This window comes from Pipra filicauda, unplaced genomic scaffold, assembly GCF_003945595.2.
Source record: "Pipra filicauda isolate LSUMZ 115617 unplaced genomic scaffold, ASM394559v2 scaffold9_size5747161_pilon, whole genome shotgun sequence".
NCBI lineage: Eukaryota > Metazoa > Chordata > Aves > Passeriformes > Pipridae > Pipra > Pipra filicauda.
The window spans coordinates 5,578,200-5,600,160 of NW_024105198.1; the positions used below are offsets into that span (position 1 = coordinate 5,578,200).

General features: G+C 46.6%; 1 protein-coding gene across 10 annotated transcripts in view; it reads left to right on the forward strand.

Annotated features, from left to right (window-relative positions):
• TNIK (TRAF2 and NCK interacting kinase) overlaps positions 1-21,961 on the forward strand; it is a 153,032-nt gene that overhangs the window by 120,797 nt on the left and 10,274 nt on the right. For 2 of the 10 annotated variants that reach the window (XM_027724608.2, XM_027724613.2), the window contains 10 exons: positions 1,320-1,484; positions 3,298-3,537; positions 5,800-5,906; positions 8,192-8,355; positions 9,488-9,585; positions 10,306-10,329; positions 13,130-13,138; positions 14,192-14,376; positions 17,062-17,188; positions 19,348-19,512. In XM_027724608.2, coding sequence (XP_027580409.1) covers positions 1,320-1,484; positions 3,298-3,537; positions 5,800-5,906; positions 8,192-8,355; positions 9,488-9,585; positions 10,306-10,329; positions 13,130-13,138; positions 14,192-14,376; positions 17,062-17,188; positions 19,348-19,512 — 1,284 coding nt within the window. Of the gene's footprint in view, positions 1-1,319; positions 1,485-3,297; positions 3,538-5,799; positions 5,907-8,191; positions 8,356-9,487; positions 9,586-10,305; positions 10,330-11,297; positions 11,301-13,129; positions 13,139-14,191; positions 14,377-17,061; positions 17,189-19,347; positions 19,513-21,961 lie in introns of all 10 variants that reach the window. The other 8 variants (XM_027724611.2, XM_027724614.2, XM_027724612.2 and 5 more) reach the window with 6 other exon arrangements.

Consider the following 21,961-nt stretch of genomic DNA (forward strand, 5'->3'; position numbering starts at 1 on the left):
AGCCTTAACATCCTCCATAATTAGCTGCACATTACGGGTTGGCAGCGTGCCGGAGAGCGCCTGCAAACAGCCGGAGGACGTGGCAGCACCGTCTCTGCCTGTCGCTGTTGGTGCCAAGGCCTGGCTGATAAGGAGATGTGCTGGACCAGCCTGTGACCCAGCACTTGCTTCTGTTCCCTTGCTCAGAGGGAGTTCTCCTTCCCATCCTTGTGTCCACTTCCATGGGCAGTGCTGACCCGAGCTCTGCCTCTGCTGGTCGGTGGGCAGTGCCTGGGGAAGTGCCTGTGGTGACCTCTTAGGACTCAGCAGAAGCCCAGGTGGTCCGTCATGAACTGAAAAAGTCCATAATGCAAATTTCTTACCTATTTTACTCTGTCTCCTGCTCAGTCTCCGAAAAAGAGTCATTTTTATTCGTATAGTGGCTCTTTTGTTTGATGAGTATTTATTTACTTAAAGAAGAGCTGTGGTTGCTGCCAAGCAAACGTGTTTTAAAGATTGCCTTTCAGCGTGGCATCGTCCATGGTGGAATCAAGACATGCTAAGGGTATTTAACACGTTAATGATACGTAAATGAAAATATTCAGCAGATCTTGAGGTATCAAAAATTCTGCATAGCATATGCTGCCTGAATATCAATGCACAGTCTAACTGCAGGATGGCACATAAGGCTGGGTTAGCTGAAACCACCATGTTCCCATCAAGGGTAGCTGAAAGCAGTGGGCTTTGGGTTGAATTTTCTCTCAGTAATAGAGGTTTTTCCCCTCCCGTACATGACAAGGTGCCAGACTCACTAAATCCAGATCAAAACCAGCCGTCTTCTGGCTGCCATGTTTATTGTTTTATTCAGATCAAAGAAAACCACTCATTATGGTGTTTATAATAGTGAAGGAAAAGGGTCTCCTTGCTTAAAGATACATTTGAGAAGAAGCAAGAGTTTCTCAGGAGTCATCTTCTAGAGGCACCTCTCTGAGGCGTGTTGCCTTTTCTTAATTTTTTCTTTTTAGCTTCTTTATTTTTCCACTCCATGTTCATAAATTAATTAAGTGCATCAATACAAATAGTGCTTCTGGTGCCTCTAAATGCATTTATTGCATGGTCTGTGGGGTAACTCGAATTCCATGATCACAGAATCGTTTAGGTTGGAAAAGACTTCCAAGACCATCAAGTCCAACCTTTGACAGATCACTAGGTTGGTCAAACGTTAGTTGTAATACACCTAAAGAGAGAAGAACTTCCTGTGTGTGTTTATGGATGCCTTGATTTTCCATTGGAAATGGCCTTTTGTGGGGTGTTGACCTGCTCTCCCCATCCCCCTGCAGGTGGAGGAGCGCTCCCGGCTCAATCGCCAGAGCTCGCCGGCCATGCCCCATAAGGTGGCCAACAGGATTTCTGACCCCAACCTGCCTCCTCGGTCAGAGTCCTTCAGCATCAGTGGTGTGCAGCCAGCCCGGACCCCACCCCTGCTCCGACCCGTGGACCCGCAGGTAACGGTGCTTCCCCGGAGCCAGGATGCTGGGGGTGCTGGTAAGGTAACGAGAAGAAGAGCGGATTAAAGGGAAATAGTGTCTCGCTCCCTGGTCCCTCAGCCTTAAGCGTATTCATGAGTAAGAGCAGCATCTACATCCATGAGTATTCCTCCTGTCACCTCCATGTGTTAGCAGCATCACACTGGTTTATACCTTCCTTTGAAGCATCACGGACTGGTTACTGCTAGAAACAAGCAGGAGGACCGAGAGGAACTGCTTCTCTGATCCAGTGCAGCAGTTGCTCTGATCCTCTTTGGGTCTGGTTTGTGTAAAGGACTAAAAACCACAGCACCTGGTACAAATGACCCAGGACGCTTTGATGCTGAGGATCATCAGAAAGAGGTTTTGCTTTGTTTGCCGCTTTGATTCAAGGTTTTGTTTTGGTTTTCCATTGAGTTGACATCAGTCACAAACACATCTGCAGAGGGCATAGATCACCATGACTGTCACGGAGGAGGGGCATCGTTATTTTAAAAGTTTCCCCCAGCCATGAGGTCTGCAAGTACTCTGCCACCAAAAGCTGCAGGAGTGTTGGTGCTGGTTTTGGTCCAGCCCCTGGAATGCCTCCCACAGACTCCAGCAGGGATTTCAGAGGGAAGTACAAAGCCTTTGCTCCAAGTCCAGCTGGGCTTTTTATGGGAAAATGTGCCAACTTAGTGCCATCCATGTGTGCTATGTGCACCTCCAGTACCATGCCAGCTTTAAACAAAAACATGCAGGAAAGCCCTTAAACATACAACTCTTTTGCCCAACATACGTGGTCTGTATGCCTTGGGAAGTGGGAAAAACCCCACATCACTGTCATCTCTCTGATTTCACCACGTATTTTTCAGTGACCTTTTTAGCAACCCTTATCATCAACAGCTACAAAAACTTTTGTTTGGCAGTAAAATAGCAATGACAATGTTGCTTGAAGCCCAAAGCCCCTTGTCAGTGTGTGTATGTGCATACACACATACCTGTGAGACATGAACAGAGACGTGTATGTAGAAATGTCAAATAAAAGCTACAACCCCGCTGTATCAAAGAAGTGCAGCTTCACGGTGAGCTGGGAAGAACCTCTGATTTCACAAACTGTAAATTTGTGATTTTCTCAGGTTTCCCACAACTGATACCGGTATTCCTTTCACTCGTATCCTGTAGGGCTGATCCATGGGATAGGGGATCTATAGAGACTCATGCCTCAAGATATTTTTTTAAGCCATCTATGCCTGAGAATTCCTGATGATTTTTTTTTTAATCAATTATTATTTACTATCGTTTCCTTCTTTTTTTTTTCATTTTTAACATGGAAAATCCATGACAAACCTCATTAGCACAACTGTAGAGGTGCAGGCGGAGGAGCTGGAATTTCTGCCAGCAGCAGGCAGAGCCTGGGGTGGGCACGGTGTGTGCGGGAGCAGGCAGGAGGGAGCAGTGTGTCCCTGTGCCAGGGTGGCACCCACGGAATGGCAGGGGGGCTATCAGTGCCAGCCGTGTCCCTGCACACGCAGGAGTGGGCAGGACTGAGCATGACATTCCCCAATTTTAAAAGGCTGAGCTGTGCAAATGTAATTTTTAACAGATCTTGCGTTGATGCAATTAAAGTCAGAAGTTCCTGAAACCAAGGCAGTGCTGATCTCAGACCGAGGGGGCTTTTCAGTGCATCCAAAATGCTAATCAAAATTATCTTTTTTTAAATCAAATTTTTAAAATTTTTTTTGATTCCTTTCTTTTTTTGATTTTGGTTTTCCTATTTTGACTGATAGTTCTGTTTTGACTTGGTGCTTAGATTCCACATCTGGTCACTGTGAAATCCCAAGGAAGCTCCTTGTCTGGGTCTCAGTCACTGCATGAACAGCCTGCAAAGGGACTGGCTGGGTTTCAGGAGGCTCTGACGGTGACCTCTCACCGCACTGAGATGCCAAGGCAGAACTCGGACCCCACCTCTGAAAACCCTCCTCTGCCCCCTCGCATTGAAAAGTTTGACCGAAGTTCTTGGTTACGGCAGGAGGAAGACATTCCACCAAAGGTAACACTGTCGCTCCTCACTTTCAGCACATCAAAGAGGCAATCCCAGAGCTGAGTCCCTCCAGCAAAGCAGAGTGGCCAGGACTGAGTCCATCCCTGTGGCTCTCCAGTACCGACCTGCCCGGGGGCTGCGTTTCCTGAGGCAGATTTTGCACAAGTTACTGGGAGCTGCTCTTGGGTGCACACACAGTGCTGCAAAATAGCACTGCCCTCCAGCAGAGAAAGTTCTCGAGCCCGGACAGTGGCCAAAACAAATTAATTTCCCCTTTCCCTCAGATAAAAAACAACCTTCTGTTGAAATAGAATTATAGGAACATAAAATTTGTCATACTCAATAAGACGGGTCCTTTTTAGTCCAGTACTGTGCCTCCAGTTGCAATCAATATTTGATGGAAGACTTGTAAGGACTCCAGCAGCTTTATACATTCATTGACATTTTGGCAGTGTCTGGTAGTACCTCTTTAATTAGGATTCTTCTGGACCAGTATTTCGATCGTGTTGTTTGTACACCTTCATTTTGGAAGAATTATAACTTGGCCATTAAAGTTCACCTTACAGTGAATCAGTGCTCAGCCTGGGAGGATTTTTACAGAGGAGAAATTATTATAAATTGGTTAGTGACAGTGAGGCAGTATTTGTCCCTGATTGAGAGGCAATTTTTCTGCGTATTAACTAAGTAAGTGACTTACCTTTTAAGAGCAAAATCCCAGTTATCAGGTAAGCGTCCCTGTGCAAGGGATCTATGGTGGTGTCATGGGTGTTAATAATGTTCCTGGTTTTGCTCTCACTAAGTGAGAGGAGACAGCAGTGCTCAGCTGAGGGGAACAGCAAGCCAGCAGCTCCTGGAGCTGTTTGTGTGCTTGGCTCCTCTGGAGTGCAGGAGGGCTGCTGCCTGCTTTTAACCTAATTAAGAAAAAACCCTTCCAATTTAATGTTGGCTTTTGCCATCAGTTCTTTGGGAAGGGCATCTCAGCTGCCGTGATGCCCTACATGGTGAGACCATGGCACCTACTGCTGGGAGAAAAGCTGTTCTCCAGCACTGTGGAGTATTTCCCCCTGGGCTGAGGGAACATGAACTTTGGAAAGTGTCCCCACCAGATCACATTTAGGGCCGTTAGTGATACCCATGAGGAGTCTGACTTCACATTTAGCTGCCCAAAGTGGGTTTGCTGTGTTTGGAAGCAATGAAAGGACTGCCCCATGAGGCTGTTTCTGTGGTCCAGGGTCTTGTTTCTGCCAGTGCTTATGGCTGGATGCTTCAGAGGAAGGTGAAAACCTCCCCAAGTCCTGACTGCAGAGTACCCTACCCAGAGGGGAGACTGCTTTGTAATGAGACAAGCTGCAGCTGGCTATGCTGCAGAGCATAAAGCGTGCTCACTCACTAAATCTTTTTATCTTACCTGATTACAACTGTGTGTTTATCTAAAAAAAAAAAAGTCTAATCCTTTTTTGCTAATCCCACCGAGCCCTTTGCCTCTGTTACCTGGTGCAAGGTATTGCATGGTGAGTATTGTGCCTCTCCACACAGACACTGCCGGGGAATGAGACCACCATGCCTGTGGCCATGTAGAGGTGCCTGTGCTCCCACGGGATGGGGCAGGGCTCCAGGGTTGCCTGTCATAGCACCTGTAGGCTGCAGTTGGCTTTGGGTGTTTGTGGTGAGCCATCCTGCCAACAGCAAGGGTTTGGCAGCGGCATCTGAAGCTCAACAGAGGACATAGTGTTTAATCCAAGTATTAGGTGGGTCAGTCTGGATCTTCCCACTGTCAACCCTCTTGTTTGTCCACTGGTCAACATCTTCTGTCTGCTGGCTTGTGTCATGCCTGAACTAGAGGTGCTAAAAGATCCGACGTGGCTTCTGAAATGCACTTGAGGGTGAATTTTACCTTAAAAATTAGTTTTCGGAGTTTTGTTAGATTTACATTTTATAAATCTCTGTCTGTGTGTGTGTGTATGTCTGTGCATACATTCCTTTTTGAACAAGTGCCCTGTTTGGGGGTAGCTGGGCTGCTCTGTGTGCTGCTGGGGATTCCTGTGCCAGGAGCATTCCTGACAGCACCTTTGCAGCTCCCTGCTGTCTCACACTACAGCGATTCCTTCTAAAAGCCAGGAGCTTTGTGTTTTATAACTGCCCTAAACATTACCTTTCTCTCAGTGGGAAATCAGTTGTAAATCAGCCTTAAGGCAGTGCTGGAAGGTGATCCCGTGATCTCTCAGGTGGTGGGCCAGACCCTGAAAGGCAGATGTCTCTGTTCTGTTCCAGGTGCCTCAACGAACCACTTCCATATCCCCTGCTCTGGCAAGGAAGAACTCCCCGGGCAATGGCAGCGCCCTGGGACCCCGACTGGGCTCCCAGCCCATTCGGGCAAGGTATGGACATGGAGGGGACAGGCCGGAGTGATCCCAGGTGTGCCACTGCCACACTGCTCCTGGCCTTGCCCAGCAGCCCTGCTTTTGCACCACAGCATTTGCGGGGCTGCTCGTCTCTGGGATGAATTTTTGCATCCATTAGTGTTTTGTACTGACACCAAACGCTGTGAGCACTGGGATCCCTGGAGGTTTTGTTCCCTGGGCTGATACATTCCTGCACAGCAGGGTTTGGAGGTGGATGCTGCACCTGCTTCTGGGGGGTCAAGTGGGAATTTGGACACTCCCTTTAGTGGAATTAGATTCTGGTTCTCCCACTGTCACCTCTTGCGTATAAGGGGTCCATATAAGCCAGTGGGGAGGTCTCAGAGGTACATTCCATACATTTCCTATGCATCAAAGCAGCTTTTCACAGATAATGACTGAGGAATGTGCTTGAGGACAGACACACAGCTTGCTGATATATTCTTTAGATGTAGATCAAGGATTAAATTCCTTTTGGCTTCCTAGGACTAAGGGCCTTTAGCTTGACCAGATCCAGCTCTCTGGTACTGTGGTACTGCACTTGGAGCACTCGAGGAAGGAGCTGCACCACTGCTGCAGTCTGATCTCTGCCATGTCACAGCTATCCCTGGGCATGTTTGAAACGAGCAGGGAAGCTGACAGGCTCTGCTCAGAGCTGGATGGCAAAAACACGGCTTAGTCATGCGAGAGCTTGTCTCTGCTTTGCAGAGCGAGGCCTCAGACGGGCAGATCTCGGGGGAAATAGGAGTTCCAATTAGCTTTGCGTGATGGAGCTCCTTGGCTGCTTCTTCCTGCCGTGTCCTCTCAGGGTGAGGTCAAAAAGTGAACGCTGGGATGTTCATAGTGTGTGCTGTCACTAGTTTGAGCATACGCCTTCCTTTCCAGCTCACTGCCCCGTCCCTGCATCAGCAAACTCACAGGCAGCAGCCTCGAGTCGCTGGCAGGGCCAGCAGTAGGAGGAAGAGTATTTTTTTGTTGTTCCTTTTTTTTTTTAATTAGAGAAAAAATATATCATGATTTGTTGCTCTTCTTTGCTTGAAGGCTGAAACATTTAGAACTCTTGAAAACGTAGTTCTTTTAATTAGCTGTTGCTTGAAGGACAGTTTAAAATGCAGAGGGACATTGGACTGTGTAGTCCTTGTAAGTAATGGTATTGGAAGTAAAATGATAATGGAGTCTGGGATTCGAGTTCAAGGTTGCCCAGTGTTTCCTGCAGCCTCATGATCCCAGTCCTGGTCAGTTCAGGTAAAGACACTGGTTGCCAAAGTTTTCAAATACATTTCATGAGTTAATTTAGCTAAGGACACATCAGCCGTACAGGATGAGCTGGAGGCCTTCAGTTTGATGAAAACTGGAAATTACTAGGTTGCTACTATGTCTATTGAACTTAAATATTCAGTGGAATTATTTCATACTTCATTTCTCTCAGAGTAATGTAACATTTTTCCAGTTTTCCTTTTTAACCACCTCTGCTATTGGTTCTTGATTCTGCCCATGCATAAATATAAATATTACAAAAATATTCTTTCTTTTATTTGTCACCCTGTTGTAAAAAATGAGGGGATATTTACTGTACATTTTTAACCGGAATTTAAATAAGATCACTTACAGAAACGCTGTATAAAACCAAATTGCATAACTCTGTGTGAACATCTCTTCTGATGTCGTTTCAATGCCAAGTAAGAATTAATTTCCTAAAGGCATCCGATACCCAGAGAGATATTAGTCACTCTTTGTGTATCAAGGGCACTTTTTTATTCTAGATTTATGTATGTTCACAAGGGTGAGAGAAATCAAGAAAGAAAAGTGGGTATCTGATGCAAGTTTGAAGCGAAGCCATGAAAACTGGGGAGTGTGAATAAGTGGTACAAATTATCTGCATCCTTGTTGCAAACTGGAGATCCTTGTTCACTGAAATCTTTGTCTGTCTAACAGCACTTTGCAAATTCCTGCTTTTATGATAAATATTAATGGTTCATTGGTAACTCTAGCATTGCAAATCCACAGAGCAAAAGGGAGTTCTGAGTAAACAATCTTTTAATTGTTGCCAAATTTGACAAAATAAGAGTAGAAGGCTTCTCTAGGCAATTTTTTTGTCGTGGCTGTAGTGCACCCAAAATTGGTGAGCCTCAGCCCTGTCTTCTCCAGCTGAGGAGGTATCTCCCCACCTGTGCAGCTGTCCCTGTCAGTGTGGGAAGGGTCTGGAGCCCCAGGGGTGTGTGTGACACCAGCTGATGGTGCCCTGCTGTTTTGTCCTCCTGCAGCAACCCAGACCTGAGGAGGACAGAGACCATCGTGGAGAGCCCCCTGCAGAGGACCAGCAGTGGCAGCTCCTCCAGTTCCAGCACTCCCAGCTCCCAGCCCAGCTCCCAGGGTGGATCCCAGCCCGGCTCCCAGGCTGGCTCCAGCGAGCGCAACAGAGTCAGAGGTGAGCTTGGAAACATCCCTTAGCACCGGGCGCTCTCTCTGCGGCTTCCTGATATGCAGGAAGGGCAAGAGGCCTGTGACCTCATGTTTGGTTTTTAAAAAATTTAAAAAAATCAAAGGATCCATCATTTCTGTAAGCTGCTGGCCTCCTTGCAAATGGAGATGCCAATGCTCCCTTTGGCCTGGAGGCTGATGTGGGATGCCCACAGCAGTGTGCTGCTCCTGGGCTTGGCATCGCAGTGCCGAGTAACTTGTACAAAAGGAGATGGGAGTTATGCTTTGGAGTAAACAGAAAAAAATACCTGTGTGCTTCCTAGCTCCATCAACCCAAGCTCACTTCTTCTGACATGGTATATAATGGTATATAATAATTTCTTTGGAACTTCATCTTTGTGCAAAGCCTGAGATTGGAGCAGAGGAGTGACTTAGCCTGGAAGAAGCTTTCTCTCCAGTGGTCTTGCCAGGCAGCCATGCTGACACGGGATTTATATTCCTAGCCAAATTGTTTCCTCTCATCCTAAAGCCCTCTTAAAGATATTCCATTCCCCTGTTTAATCACAGTGGAGTTGCCAAAGCACATACACCCCATACATCTGCATTCTGGCACAGCCCTGTGGTTCCAGTCCCCAGAGCTGAAGAGCATTAAAACAAATGCTGCCTCCATGCTTTGAATTTTTTATGACTTGGCCATAAGATGACATGTCTGTTGTTGAAACCGTCACTCCTCTAGGTAGTCAATTAAAGGAGTTTGTCACCAATTGTCATTTTGGGTTTGGTTTTGTTTTTACTAATGAGGAATCCTGTGACAAATAATGTCCTAGCAATGTCAGATGCTTCACAGCTTTTAATTTATCACATACACTGCTCTTCTGCAAAGTAAATTCATTTCTTTAGTACAAAAGTGACTCTGCAAGGGGGCTGTCTGTGGAGGCTGGGCTGGATTATGGTTTCTCTTGCTCTGTTGATGGAGAATTGCAGTGACAGTCGAGCAGAAAGGAGCAGGAGGATTTTACAAGGCAGCAGAAGCAAAATGATGATGAAGCCCCTGCACCCACCTGTCCCAGGTGACAGGATGCAGGGATGGTTTTTGGCAGCATTTTAATTCCCGCTCTCTCCACTTGCCTTTCACCCAGGGAATGCCAAGCCTGAAGGGTCCCCTGTGCTCTCCCATGAGCCTCCCAAGGTCAAGCAGGAAGACAACAGGGACGTGACACGACCGAGCCGACCCGCTGTGAGTCTCGAATTATTTCCCGTGGGAATGCTGCCAGCCGGCTTGGCCACATTTCCCTTCGGTGCGGTAGCGTAACCGCGGGGACCCCAAAAACGAGGCTGGTACTGGTGCTTCTCCAGCAGACAGACTGGAAAGCAGCAGTACGGCGAGAGCCCCTGGGAGATCTGAATGCTTAAGAGAGTGCATGAGTTTTTTACCAGGAGCCCAAGTCTAGGGGAAAGCACTTAAGCCTGTGTTTTCAGGTGAAGCAGATGCTTAAGGGCTTTGCTAGCTTGGGCGCGGCGGTTGCCGATGGCACATTGTTGTGTTCCGTGCTGCATGTCCCCCGCAGCAGCCCGGCGGAGGGATGCTCTGCTCGGGAAGGCTGGGCCACCAGCCCCCCGACAGCCTTCACAGCTTAAAACCCAACCTGGTAGTGGTCTCCGTACGCTCCCTTTGTATTACTCTGAGCAAAATCTCATCCGAAGTGTTTCCTCCTGGTTTAATGCTGTTGACATTTGTATCTTAAAACTGCAGAGTCGGCCTAATAATGAAATGAATTTCCACTGCTTCTCTATTTTAATGTGTATTAATGTTTTGTTGATGATGTTTTTTTTCTCTACACTCCACAGCGTTGAGCTAACAATTCTAATTTTATTTCTAACCTGCTTGCCCTTCCTCTGGCTTTTTCCTGTCCCGATCTGTTTCCTCTGATGCTGATTATTCTTCCTTTACCCACAGAGCTATAAGAAAGCTATAGATGAGGTTAGTGATATCTTTTCTCAGTGGGTCATGCCTATGTAAGGTTGACTAGTTAGTGCTTAATACCGAGCCGGGTTTTCTTGGTGCTGATGTTGGTAAAGATGATGATGCAATCTTGGGTCAGACGGGAGAGCGAACAGGTCGCATCCTTGTGTTGGGAGCCTGCCCGTGGGGAGGGGAGTGGCACTGCTGGTGTGCTCTGCTCAGCCATGGGCTGCCCAGAATCTGCTGGCCACACCACTTGCATGGAGGCCACGGCAGAGACACCCCAAGGTCCACGTGTGGTGCTGCTGTTGTTTGGCGTGTTGGAAAGAGGAGGAGTGAGAGCGGAGGTTTCCTGTGCACATGGAGATGGTCCGGGCACCCCTCACCACATTCTGCTCTCAGCCACAGCCCCTGGCCACCCACTGATTTCAGTGGGGCCACCAAGTGCTATTTGAAATGTGTTTTAAGCCTAATTTGAATGAAGGCACTTCAAAAATAAAGGAAAACAGAGCAGTGGAATAATTCATTTTCATGGACCAGCATCAGCTGCAAAGCCAGAGTCAGCAGAGCCATCTTGGATGTTGATGGGCAATGCTTGTCCTCATCTGTCCTCTCAAAAAAATGAAAGTCCTGAATTACCTTTTTCACATATGACAGTATTTTAAATAAATCTGTATCTGGCGATGGTGAATGTTTAAATAGTCATGGGAAAAGATCCAGCATTCCTGATTTAACTTGCCTCACACATGCATCACTGTGCACATACTGCTGATACTGATACTGGTAACTGCAGAGCTGTAATGGAAAGTACCAGTATCAGCAGCCTCTCCTGCAGCCTCTTTCCTCTAAAAATAGAAGATATGAAAGCAGGAAGATGCGCTGGTTAGTTAACTTGTTCTCTTGGGTATAATATGAGCAATACATTCTGTTTAATGAGGTGCTTTGTTAAGAAAAAAGCACATAAATAAGTGTCTAAATAGAGGCAGCATGTGTGCTAAATTCAAGTTCAATGAGCGATGTGATTTCGGAAACCAAGTTGATTTGATTCCAGCAAATATTAAATCTAAAGAAGGCTTTGTAATTAAAAGTAATTAAAGAGCACTGACACTACTAACTTATGTATTATGTCACCCTCAGTAATAACACTTGGAACACGTATGGAACTACAGAGCACTTTCTTTCTAGTTGTCAGATTGTTTTTGGTCCAAGAGCAACTTGGTGAAGCCGTTTAATCCTACAAAGTACTCATTTATTGCAGAAAACGATATCATCAAAGGATTAACCATCCCGAGGCAAAGCTTTAACTAGGAAATAAGAGTTATCTGATTATATTGTCTGAGAGTATTATTGCTGTTAGAACTTCCAAATTAGTTATTAAAACTAATTAAGCTGATTTTTAAAACATTTGACTGTCTTCCAGCGATGACCAAAGAAGGCTGATAGGGTGCCCTGAGGCACGTTAGAAATGGAAGGTGCAAAAAAGAGGTAATTTTCACAGTCCATCGCTTTGATAGGGAAGAGTTCAGTCCTAGTCCTGCACTGCAAAAGTCCAGCTGTAATTTTGAGATGCTCTTACACAGCCCTAAAGTCCTTTTTAAAGTGAGAGGCTCTAATCCAATTCAAAGGCAAGTGCTCAATAAAGAGCATGTTTGATACTCTAAATGGAAAGCATTGTTAAGCTGCTGAAGTTGTCACTGATTCTTATTTAGGAAAAGAAACAATCATACCATAGAAGCTGCTACAGCTCTAATTAAAATAATTAGTTGTCGTGACTGCAGATTTGACTGTATTTCAATCCCAAACATGTTGGCATCGAAAATAAACTCTTGAAATATCACATTCTGTCTTTAATCTCAACAAAGAGACTTTTTTAAAGGTATAGAGAGCATTTGGAGAGGGATATAGAATCACAGAATAGTTTGAGTTGGAAGGGACCTTAAAGCTCATCTCATTCCAACCCCCCCCCCTGCTGTGGGCGGGGACACCTTCCAGTAGACCAGGTTGCTCCAAGCCCTGTCCAACCTGGCCTTTAACACTTCCAGGGATGGAGCAGCCACAGCTTCTCTGGGCACCCTGTGCCAGGGCCTCAGCACCCTCACAAGGAAGAATTTCTTCCTAATATCTAGTATAAACCTACTCTCTGGCAGTTTGAAGCCATTCCCCCTAGTCCTGTTACTCCAGGCCCTTGTCAGAAGTCCCCCTCCAAATCTCTGAGAGTCCCTTTAGGTACTGGAAGATGTTCTAAGGTCTCTCCAGAGCCTTTTCGTCTCCTCGTTGAACAACCCATATAAAACCCATCACAGGTTCCTGCTGTGAAACAGGAACTGACCATTTAAAAAAAAAAAAGCTAGGCTTTTTTTGGTATAGTAGTACTAATTAGTCTGATGCAAAGCTCTCCAATATCAGTGGGAGTCCATCCTGTACATCAGAGGCCAGGCAGGGCAGACCTGGGAGCAGAATGTGCAGCTGTCACCGGTGGGGGCCCGCCGGGAGGTGTGGGTCATCAGGAACCAAAGCACAGATTGCTTGCAAAGCATTCCTACTTCACAATTAAAAACCAAACTGGGTTTGCATCTCAGCCATAGAGGTTTTCCATCGTTTTCTTCACGTGTCGACAGGATAGATTTTAAGAGCTCTCTTTGCAACCGTAATTAATATTGCTGTAGTCGCCCTGCTGGAACGGTAAACTGGAAATGCAGTAAATGAGAGTATGGCCGTAAGACTATTGTGGAATTTAGTCTTTTTCAATGAGTTTCTTTCTCCCTGATCCTTTATCTCTGACCGAATGCACTGATGCCTACCTCGGTCACTAATATAGGGAGAAATGGTAAGACTGACAATTGCAATGCTTTGTTCGTCATGTGCATGTCTTGTGCAACAGAGTTCTCTAACCCATTCTAATTCGAGCTCTCATGCTTTTCTGCCCTACTGCTTCCCCCTGCATTGCTATAAAAGCATGTAAGATAACAAAAAGTCTCTTTTCTACACGGTGCCTGCCATGTTCCTTGTTTTGAAATAGCAGTGTCTATTTTATATGACTGTCGGGTCTGAGACCTCATCAAAGTCATGGTAAACTGAAAAATTATGACTAGGCTTTGGGACTGCTCCTATCTTTTTTCTCGTTTCAAGGCTTTCTTTTTTGTTTTCTTTTTCCCTTAGCTTGTAGGCTGCCACATTTCACATTAAAGTGCTTAATGGGTCCCGCTGAGGGATTTTTTCTTTTTATTATTATTATTATTTTTTGATCGTGTGGCTGACTCAGAGCTGTGACTCCAAAGTCTGGCTGAGCTGGGCGCTTCTCCTCGTGCTCCTCACCGCCTCTCGGCAGCCGCCCGACAGTGGAGACTCACCATGGAAGCAGCTCTTGACGTGGGGATTGCACCACTCCATGGGAGATGCTGTCATTGCTTCCTTCCCAAATGCATTTATTACAGAATAAATACCATTACGGGGTCTCTCTGAGAAGTTTGAAAGAAGAGAAAACCCTGCTGGAGAAATTCTCCGAGCCAATCTTTGAAGTGACGTTGTTTTCCAGTTTACTATGATGGTGACTGAACTTCACCTTTTCCAACAAATATAATTTTGTCGTGTATATACATATAAGTGTGTGTATATATATGCACATACACGTTCCAAAGAGAAAAAGAAGAGGTTGGCTATTGATTTTTCAGTGAGCGTAAATCAGTTTTGTTTTGTTTAATAAATGCTACATGCTACAAACATTGTCTTACGTTTGTCTCATGTTTGTAACGACTCTGTAAAGCTATTTCTTGTTGCTCGTGCTGTTAGCATTGGCTTTTGGAGAGATGTATGTGACATTCTCCTCGCTCTGAATGTAACAGCCATCGCTTTCTTGTTTCCTTGCCCCCATCCCCTTTAGGATCTGACGGCCTTAGCCAAAGAGTTGAGGGAGCTGCGCATCGAGGAAACCAATCGCCCCCTGAAGAAGGTGACAGACTATTCCTCCTCCAGCGAGGAGTCCGAGAGCAGCGAGGAGGAGGAGGAGGACGGGGAGAACGAGACACATGATGGGACGGTGCCTGTCAGTGACATCCCACGGCTTATGTGAGAAGGGCTTTCTTTTGAGGGGGGCAAGCCATGAAACTGTGGTGTGTCTTGGTCTGGAGGTGAAACTGTGGTGTGTCTTGGCCTGGAGGAGCAGTAGCTGTGGTATAGGACATGTCCAAAGCACATCCGTGTTTGGTGGCTGGCACTGGGAACAAGGTTGCAAGGGATAATGTATTCAGATGAGTCTTTCTCCTGGTCCAAACTAGAGATACTTAATGGAAAAGTAACAAAAAAAAAAAAACTATTTCCACTGCACATTCAGTGAACGTTGGCTCGAAGCTGATGGACCTGTTCCTTTTGATGAGCCAGGCAGGTTTTTGGGCAGAGTGGTTGCAGCTGACCTCATCCCCGCCATGGGTCCTGCCCATGGCACAGGCTTGTTTCAAGCTCTGCCTGCTCTTGGTCTTGCCCCACATCAAGCTATGCTGAAGTGCAGTACTTGGTGGCCTGCCCAGTGCCAACTGGTAGCGCCAGGATTATAATAATCCTGAACCTTTGTCTTTGATTTCTGTTCTTGGCTCAGTCACTGTGCTGGCAGCAAAACATGGTGGGCTAAAACACTGAAGTGAAAAGGTCAGCTGACTTTATTGTTGTGTCCCACTTGTGCTTTTGAGTCTCTCTAGGGGAGGGAGGAGGGCAGCACAGCTTCAACATGCACAGTGAGCTGTCATCATGCTTGGGCTTCCTTCCTGGTACTTTGCAGGAGTGTTTCTGGAGGTCTCTGCCTGGCAGCAGGATCTGACTCCTGCCCCTTGAATTTGCAGAGGAGCTGTGGGAATCTTCGGGGGATTAATTGCATTTTAATCAGTTCATTTCCATTTTTCCTGATAAATGAATTATTAGTCGATATAGGCATACCTGGCTTTAGGGACGTGGTTAGCAGTGACATGATGGTGCTGGGATAATGTTGGACTTGATGAATTTAGAGATCTTTTCCAACCTAAGCAATTCTTTGATTCTCTGATTCATAGTGGAGCGGCACAGAAGCCCTCCAGGTGGCAAGGAGAGGTCTCCTTGGGGTCCTTGTTATTCAGAGTGCCAAGCTCCTGGGTTGGAGCTTCCTTCCACCAGAAGAATTAAAATCAGAGCTCTTGGAATTTGTTGGAGCAGGTCAGGAGATGGAGGGATGGCTCTGAATCTGAAGCAGTCGGATGGGCAGTCATGCGTGCGAGAAGGGGCCCCAAGCTGCTTTCGGATGAGGAGTTTAATCAGGAGTGGTTAATCCACGCTGACATCCTTCTCCAAACACCTTGGGTTTGACACAGCACTTTTCAGTGGATAAAATGTCTCACTGAATGCCTTGCAGCCAGATGTGTGGGATGACAGGCACGGTGGTGAGATGGATGATCCCAGCCCGCTGCCAGCCAAACGCCACTTGTCCCAAAATGTCCCGTCGATGAACGTGCGTGCGCCAGAGATGGGAAGGTGGAGATGCGGGAATATCTGAGATGTAGGGATATCTGCAGGCAGGGCTGCACTGTTCTATGTCTGGGGAAGAAAGCAAATGCTTTGAGTTACACCCTTATTTTACAGAAGGGACGTTAAGTTCAGACTCGATGTAGTTGGGTATTTTTGTATCAAAGCTTTATTTTTCTGTGTTCAGTGTTTGTCACATTAGAAACTGGGGCTGAGAGAGATCATCTCATGTTCTCCTGCACTTTCCAAGTGATCTTTGTATAACCCATTTTTAAACTTCCCTGGGCATCCTCCCTGAGCACTTAGTTGCTCTTCATTCCAGCTCTATCCAGGTCTCTCCTGCTGTAGGATAATCCTGTCCATCGCTTTGTGTCCCAGTGCATAGGAGGGACTGTTTACTCCATCCACCTCTGCAGGTATCATTTCTCCATCTGAAGACTGTGATGACTCCCTTCAACTTCCTCTTCTCTGAGCTGTGCAAGCCAGCTCTTGCCCATGTCCAGGGATTTCTCTCAGCATGACGTGAAAGCTGATGAAATCTGAGACCTTGGGGCTACCACAGCCATGCATTTACAGTCTCAAAATTAACATAACCTCCTCTGTCTCTGCTTTCTTATTTTATAACTGGAATAACTGTACTTTTTCTCATCCTTTGGCAGTGGTGAAAAGCTAATGGTAGTGTGTGAGAATAGATTCCAGCCTGTCTCTTGAGATAGGAGCACAGAAATAAGCTCAAGATGAAACCATGGGTTAGGGCTACATTTTCACCTGGAAAACTGCAGAGAGCTACAAGTCACAACTTGTCCTTCTGCCCACACCCTCTCTAAACCCCATCCTCTCTCCTGCTGTCTTTTGCCATCAGGTGTTGTGAGGCACTGTTCCCTTTTCAGTGGCTGAATTGGGGAATAAAGGGAGTGAATTATATTTTCTTAAACTTTCTTAAGTAGAAAAAATGATGTAACGTAGAGCAGGACTGCCACTCCTTGTTACCTGTTCATCATTGCCCCTCTTGGGACACCTTGGGAGGAGAAAGGTCCTTCTCTGTGGTCTCTGTGCTGTATCTCTAGTTTATCAACTCGACCCCGGTCCTGTATTTCAGACAACATCAATCATTTCCCTGTAGATTAAGTGGATACATTTTCTAATTTTTCTTCTTGAGAGATACAGAGCCTTACCCTTACTGAAATAATACTGTATTAGAGGATTTTTTAATTTATTTTAGCAAAGGGAATATTTATCATTAATGCTTTTCCATTCTGTCCTCAGACCAACAGGAATTCCTGGAAGCAATGAGCCGTACAACCTGGGAATGGTGACAACCCACGGGCTAGAGACTTCCCACGCAGATACGTTTAGCAATATTTCAAGGGAAGGGACTTTAATGGTGAGGGAGGTAAGTTGTAAAACAAGTATTTCCATGGAGCATCTTCAGGAGGTTTTGCCCATGTAAGCACAACAACTAACAGTGCTGTGTGTCCGGAACACAAAATGATGGAGTCAAATGTGCTCGTTAGCGCTCTCGTTAATGCAGTTTACTCTCGGAGCAAATGTGACAAGTGCAGATGTTTCTCAGAACTACAAACAGCAGTGAATAGCAGTGCCAGGGCACGACGGGGAGGAGGCTCCTGCAAACGGCTCTGCTGTAACCCCACAATTGCTCCCGGCAACAGAAGTTGCCTTCCATTTACAGCATTTAGTTACACGCTTGGAACTGGCCCAGAGTTTCCCCTCTTCTTCCCAGCCTTTGCCACCATGTGACTGTTAGAGCCCTGCAGTGTCCGTAGAGCATTTGGAGGCTTTTGGCAGGGGCTGGTCCTGCTCAGAGCTGGCTGTGGGGACACTGGGCATCCCACAGGGATGCAAGGCCTCATCCTCAGCGCCAGCCTTGTGGAGGTGAAGCTGCGGTGGGATCAATCCTGATGGATGGTACTGCAGGAATGAGGCAGAGGAGGCTCCTTTGTTGGCTGGGGAAGATCTCCCTCAGTGTTCCTCAGTTTCCCAGTTCCTGGAATGTTCCGGTGATGCTGCTGGAAACACAGATGGGTAGCAGATCTCCTGGTGAGAGGGCAGGAGGCTGGGGGAGTTAGTGAACAGGGGAGTCACTCTCCTACTGGCATGTAAAGGAGGTGGATGGGGGAGGAGAAGGAGGGAGCAGAATTTGGAGTCAGCAGTTGTGAAGGAGGGATGTTTGATCAAATGCAAACTAGACTTGAGGAGCATTTTAATTCTTAGGTCCATTTATATAAAATATTCACATGTGAAGGAAAAAGGTGAATGCAACTTTGGAAAAAGGAAGGATTTAACCAAAGAAATCACAACACGTTTGCTGCCTTTCTCCATCAGTTTTGGAGGTGAGCAACAATGCACAGCCCACCTCATCCTTCTCTGGGGAGGAGCTGTTCAGAGCAGGGATCCCCACAGCTCTGCACATCCCTGTATCAGGGAGGGTGATGTGGCTGAACGGGAGAACAAATCCCTCTAACAGGGAACCATTTCTGAAATGAGCTTGTGTTCAGCATCACAGCAGTAAAACAGGTGCTGTGCCAGCAAGGCTGTATGAGAAAACCAGGGATGCAGAAGGGTTTAAAAGCCATGGGCAAGACAAGCAGCTGGAAAACCCCTTTCTGAGGAGAGAGCGTGATAAGAAACCCAAACTGAAACCTTATGCTGGGTGTTCACTGTTTTCTCCCCACCAAAGCCATCAGAGGATGGACTCCCTGAGGTCAGTGGGCTTTGGGCAAAGGGCTTTTCACTCCTTGTTGTGATTGCAAGGTGTGATTGAAGGTGCTGGTAATGAGCAATCAAAAGATAAATGTTGTTAGGACTGGCCAGAAGCTTGGTGAGCCAATCCCAGCAAATGGGCAAATCCCTGTACCGATCTCACTGGTGTGCTTCAGGTAGGTGAGATTCATCAAAATGGCAAAATAAGTAAGGAAGGCAGAAAATTCCCAGCACCTGCCTTGCACAGGGAGGGGATGGAGCAGAAGAGGAACCCCAGGGAAACCCAAGGAACCTTGTGTGCAGAGCGAGCTGCCAGTTCTGTCACTCTTCCACCACTGCTGCCACTGTTCACTGCTGGTTTGGGTTACAGAAACATGGACGGGGCTGTGTTGGCATTTGCAGTCAGGCTACTCGCTGCTATAGCTGTGCTGATCAAGGGCTCAGATTCTGCTGTCACTGATGGCCAGTGGCCATGTGGGGAGGAGAGCTGGCCATGGGGTTTGTGCCCATGGTGGCAAGCGCAGAATCTGCCCTACGTTCCTTGTCTCCAGACGACAGTGATCAGGCTTCTCTTGCTGCAACGTGGCTAATTACTCTGTATTGACTTTGTGATTAATCCTGTCTTTATTTCTCCTGGAGCGGGGGGTTGATTTGCTGCTTGCCAGACTGCATGGGGATGGAACAGAGAGGGTCCTTCTCCTGCGCTTGCTCTGGGAACTTGGGGACAGCCAACGACTTAGTTTTGTTTGGTTTTTTTTTTTCTCTTCTTTTTCTCTTCCCCCCCCCCCCCCCTTCCCTTCTCTTTCTTCCTCATGCCTTGTGTCTCTGCAGACCTCTGGTGAAAAAAAGCGTTCTGGCCACGCAGCCAGCAATGGCTTTGCAGGTCACATCAATCTCCCTGACCTGGTGCAGCAAAGCCACTCGCCGGCGGGCACGCCGACCGAGGCCCTGGGGCGAGTCTCCACGCATGCACAGGACATGGACTCGGTGCCTGAAGTAGGTGGTGGGGGGCTCCTCTTTCTCCTTTGCATCGCATTAAACAAGTATTAACCTCTCTGCCCCACGAAGGGGCTTTCCTGCTTTCCTCCCTGGCTTTCTTGGCTCTTCTCTCTCTCCGTTTCTGGTCCACGTGGGTGAGTGTAGTGGAAACACGATGGAATCGGATGGGTTGTTGCTCTCTGGGTCTGTGGCTGATGGTAGAAATGTACAGTAGGTCTCTCAAGCCCACCTGCTGGAATTTTGGTGGTCATGGTTTAAGTGCTGCCAACTGATGTGAAAGCCCCATTTATTTTTTTTATTTTTTTTACTCTTGGATATAAAAGGAAATTATGAGAGCCAGTGATGCCATTAACTTCAACTGGGCCCAGCTTCCTCCTCTGCAATCTCTGATAATTAACGTGATTCAAAAGGTTAGCAAAAACCAAAGCCAGCAAAATTCTGGATAGTTCTTCAGACTAGAAAAAAATCTGCACAACTTTAAAATCATGTGTTTCGTGTCAAGGCAAAGTATTTTTCCCTGGTAGGTGTTGTACAGGGACATGATTGAACATTAATGTTGTATAAGGTGTAAAAAGTCTTAGAAAGTACAAGATGTGACAATGAACCAAGGGAATTGTTGTTCCCTGCTTACTGTCTCCAGCTGTGGGAATGAGGCACAAGAACATTCTCTTTTCCCATGAGAAATCAACTCATTTGGTGCTAAAAAAGCTATTGTATGTAATGTTTTCATTTCATTTTGTGGGTTACACATCAAAAGTTCTGCCATACTATGTTCTTTCATAGAAATTATGTACTCATGGTGTACTTTTACTAGCAGTATAAAAATAAAAATTGCTTGGAATTGGGCATTGATGAAACGTAAGAACAGATGGTGCCTGACTTGACCTCGAATTTTTTTCTGTTTCCTCGTTGGTATTAAAAGCAACAATGAGAGAGTCGATCCTGAAAGTAACACCTTCCACAGTCATCCTGGGACTGCTGAAATGCAGGCTGGGATTGGGTTTAAAATTTATTCATTTATAGAAGTAGCGACCAAAAAGATCTTTTCCATTTCTAAAACTGCATTTTTAGGGTTGACTGAGCTGGGAGTGGGTGTGAGTGGAAACTTGGAGATTTAGTTCACGGGCTTCCAGGTGACTCATGGTGCTGTGAGCAAAAAGAAGGGAGTGAGCACAACCTCAGCGTGCAGCTTGCTGCTCTTTGTAAGCCACCACGGAGGTTTATAGGCAGTGGAACAGGACCTGGAGGAAGATGAAGTCTTAGTATTTAAATAGCAGACTTGTAAGTTATTAAAATGTCAGCTTCTGTGGAGAATGACTGAATCTGAGAAGGAAAAATGCATTGAGATGAGGGGTTTCTTCATAATTCATTTGCCGGAAAGCACTTGGCTCTCAGCTGGAAAGCATCCCTGTAAATACTGAATTTTTCTCCTCCTTGAATTGTTAGTGGTTTTGGAAAAGACATCCAGCACAGGGAAAAAAACTGTGTATTTCTTGGATTTGAGAGAAGCACGAAGTAGCTTAAGTCTGTCCTACATGTGCACATAAATGGGGATGAACTGTGTATGTAAATGTGGTATCCGTGCCCGCAGCCTTCCCTGCCGCAGGCTGCCGACTCCTTCCGTGGGTCTTGATTACCGTGTACTGTTTGGGAATCCATCCTGTTTCTATGGAAACAGCCAGACTGTCAGGGGAGTAGAGTTGAGAGGGAAGCAGGATGCGCAGCGTGGTTTTGGTGTGGATGCCAGCCCCAGAATGCTCGGGAAGGTCACAAGCCACGAGGGTGCTCCTACGCCTGATAGGGTTTTGCCCCTAAATCTTTTTGTGGCCCACTGGAGGACAGGGACAGGCCCAGCCCAGCTGGGGTGGGGATGTGCCAGGGCAGTGGTGTTCCCATGGCACATCAGCCTGTGCTCGGTAACGGGGTGACATGAAAGCTGAGGGAGATTTATTTCATGAAGGGGCAATGTCCCAGGGAAGAAAAACGTGAGCAGTAGTGCTGCTGCAGAGTGACTTGGGGTTTGCTGCTGTTACAGCTCTAAATGGAGCTCATCCATAAAGCATATCCTTGGTAAGTAATGGAGTAGGAAGGATAAGCTGCTCAACAGAGGGGGGAAATCACGTCATTTCGACTCCCAAGGCAAGGATTTCCTTTTGCTAGGAAGAAGGTCTTAGCCTCGTTTTCTGCCTTAACAAAGCAGTGGTTTTAAAAAGAAAGCAACGTGATGTTGCAGTTTGTTCATCCCCAGATTCCCTCAGCAAAGTATTGGCTCTGACATTCCCTGCAATACCTTCAGGTTGAGATTTGTTAGCTTAGAAATGGCTCTTTCTGCAGTCCCACCTGAAATGCTGGGCAGTTTAAAACCATGTCAGCTGCCCTGTGCCAAGGTTTCCCAGGGTCCCACCACCCTTGGCTGCACGGTGGGAAAAGCAAACACTCACCTGGC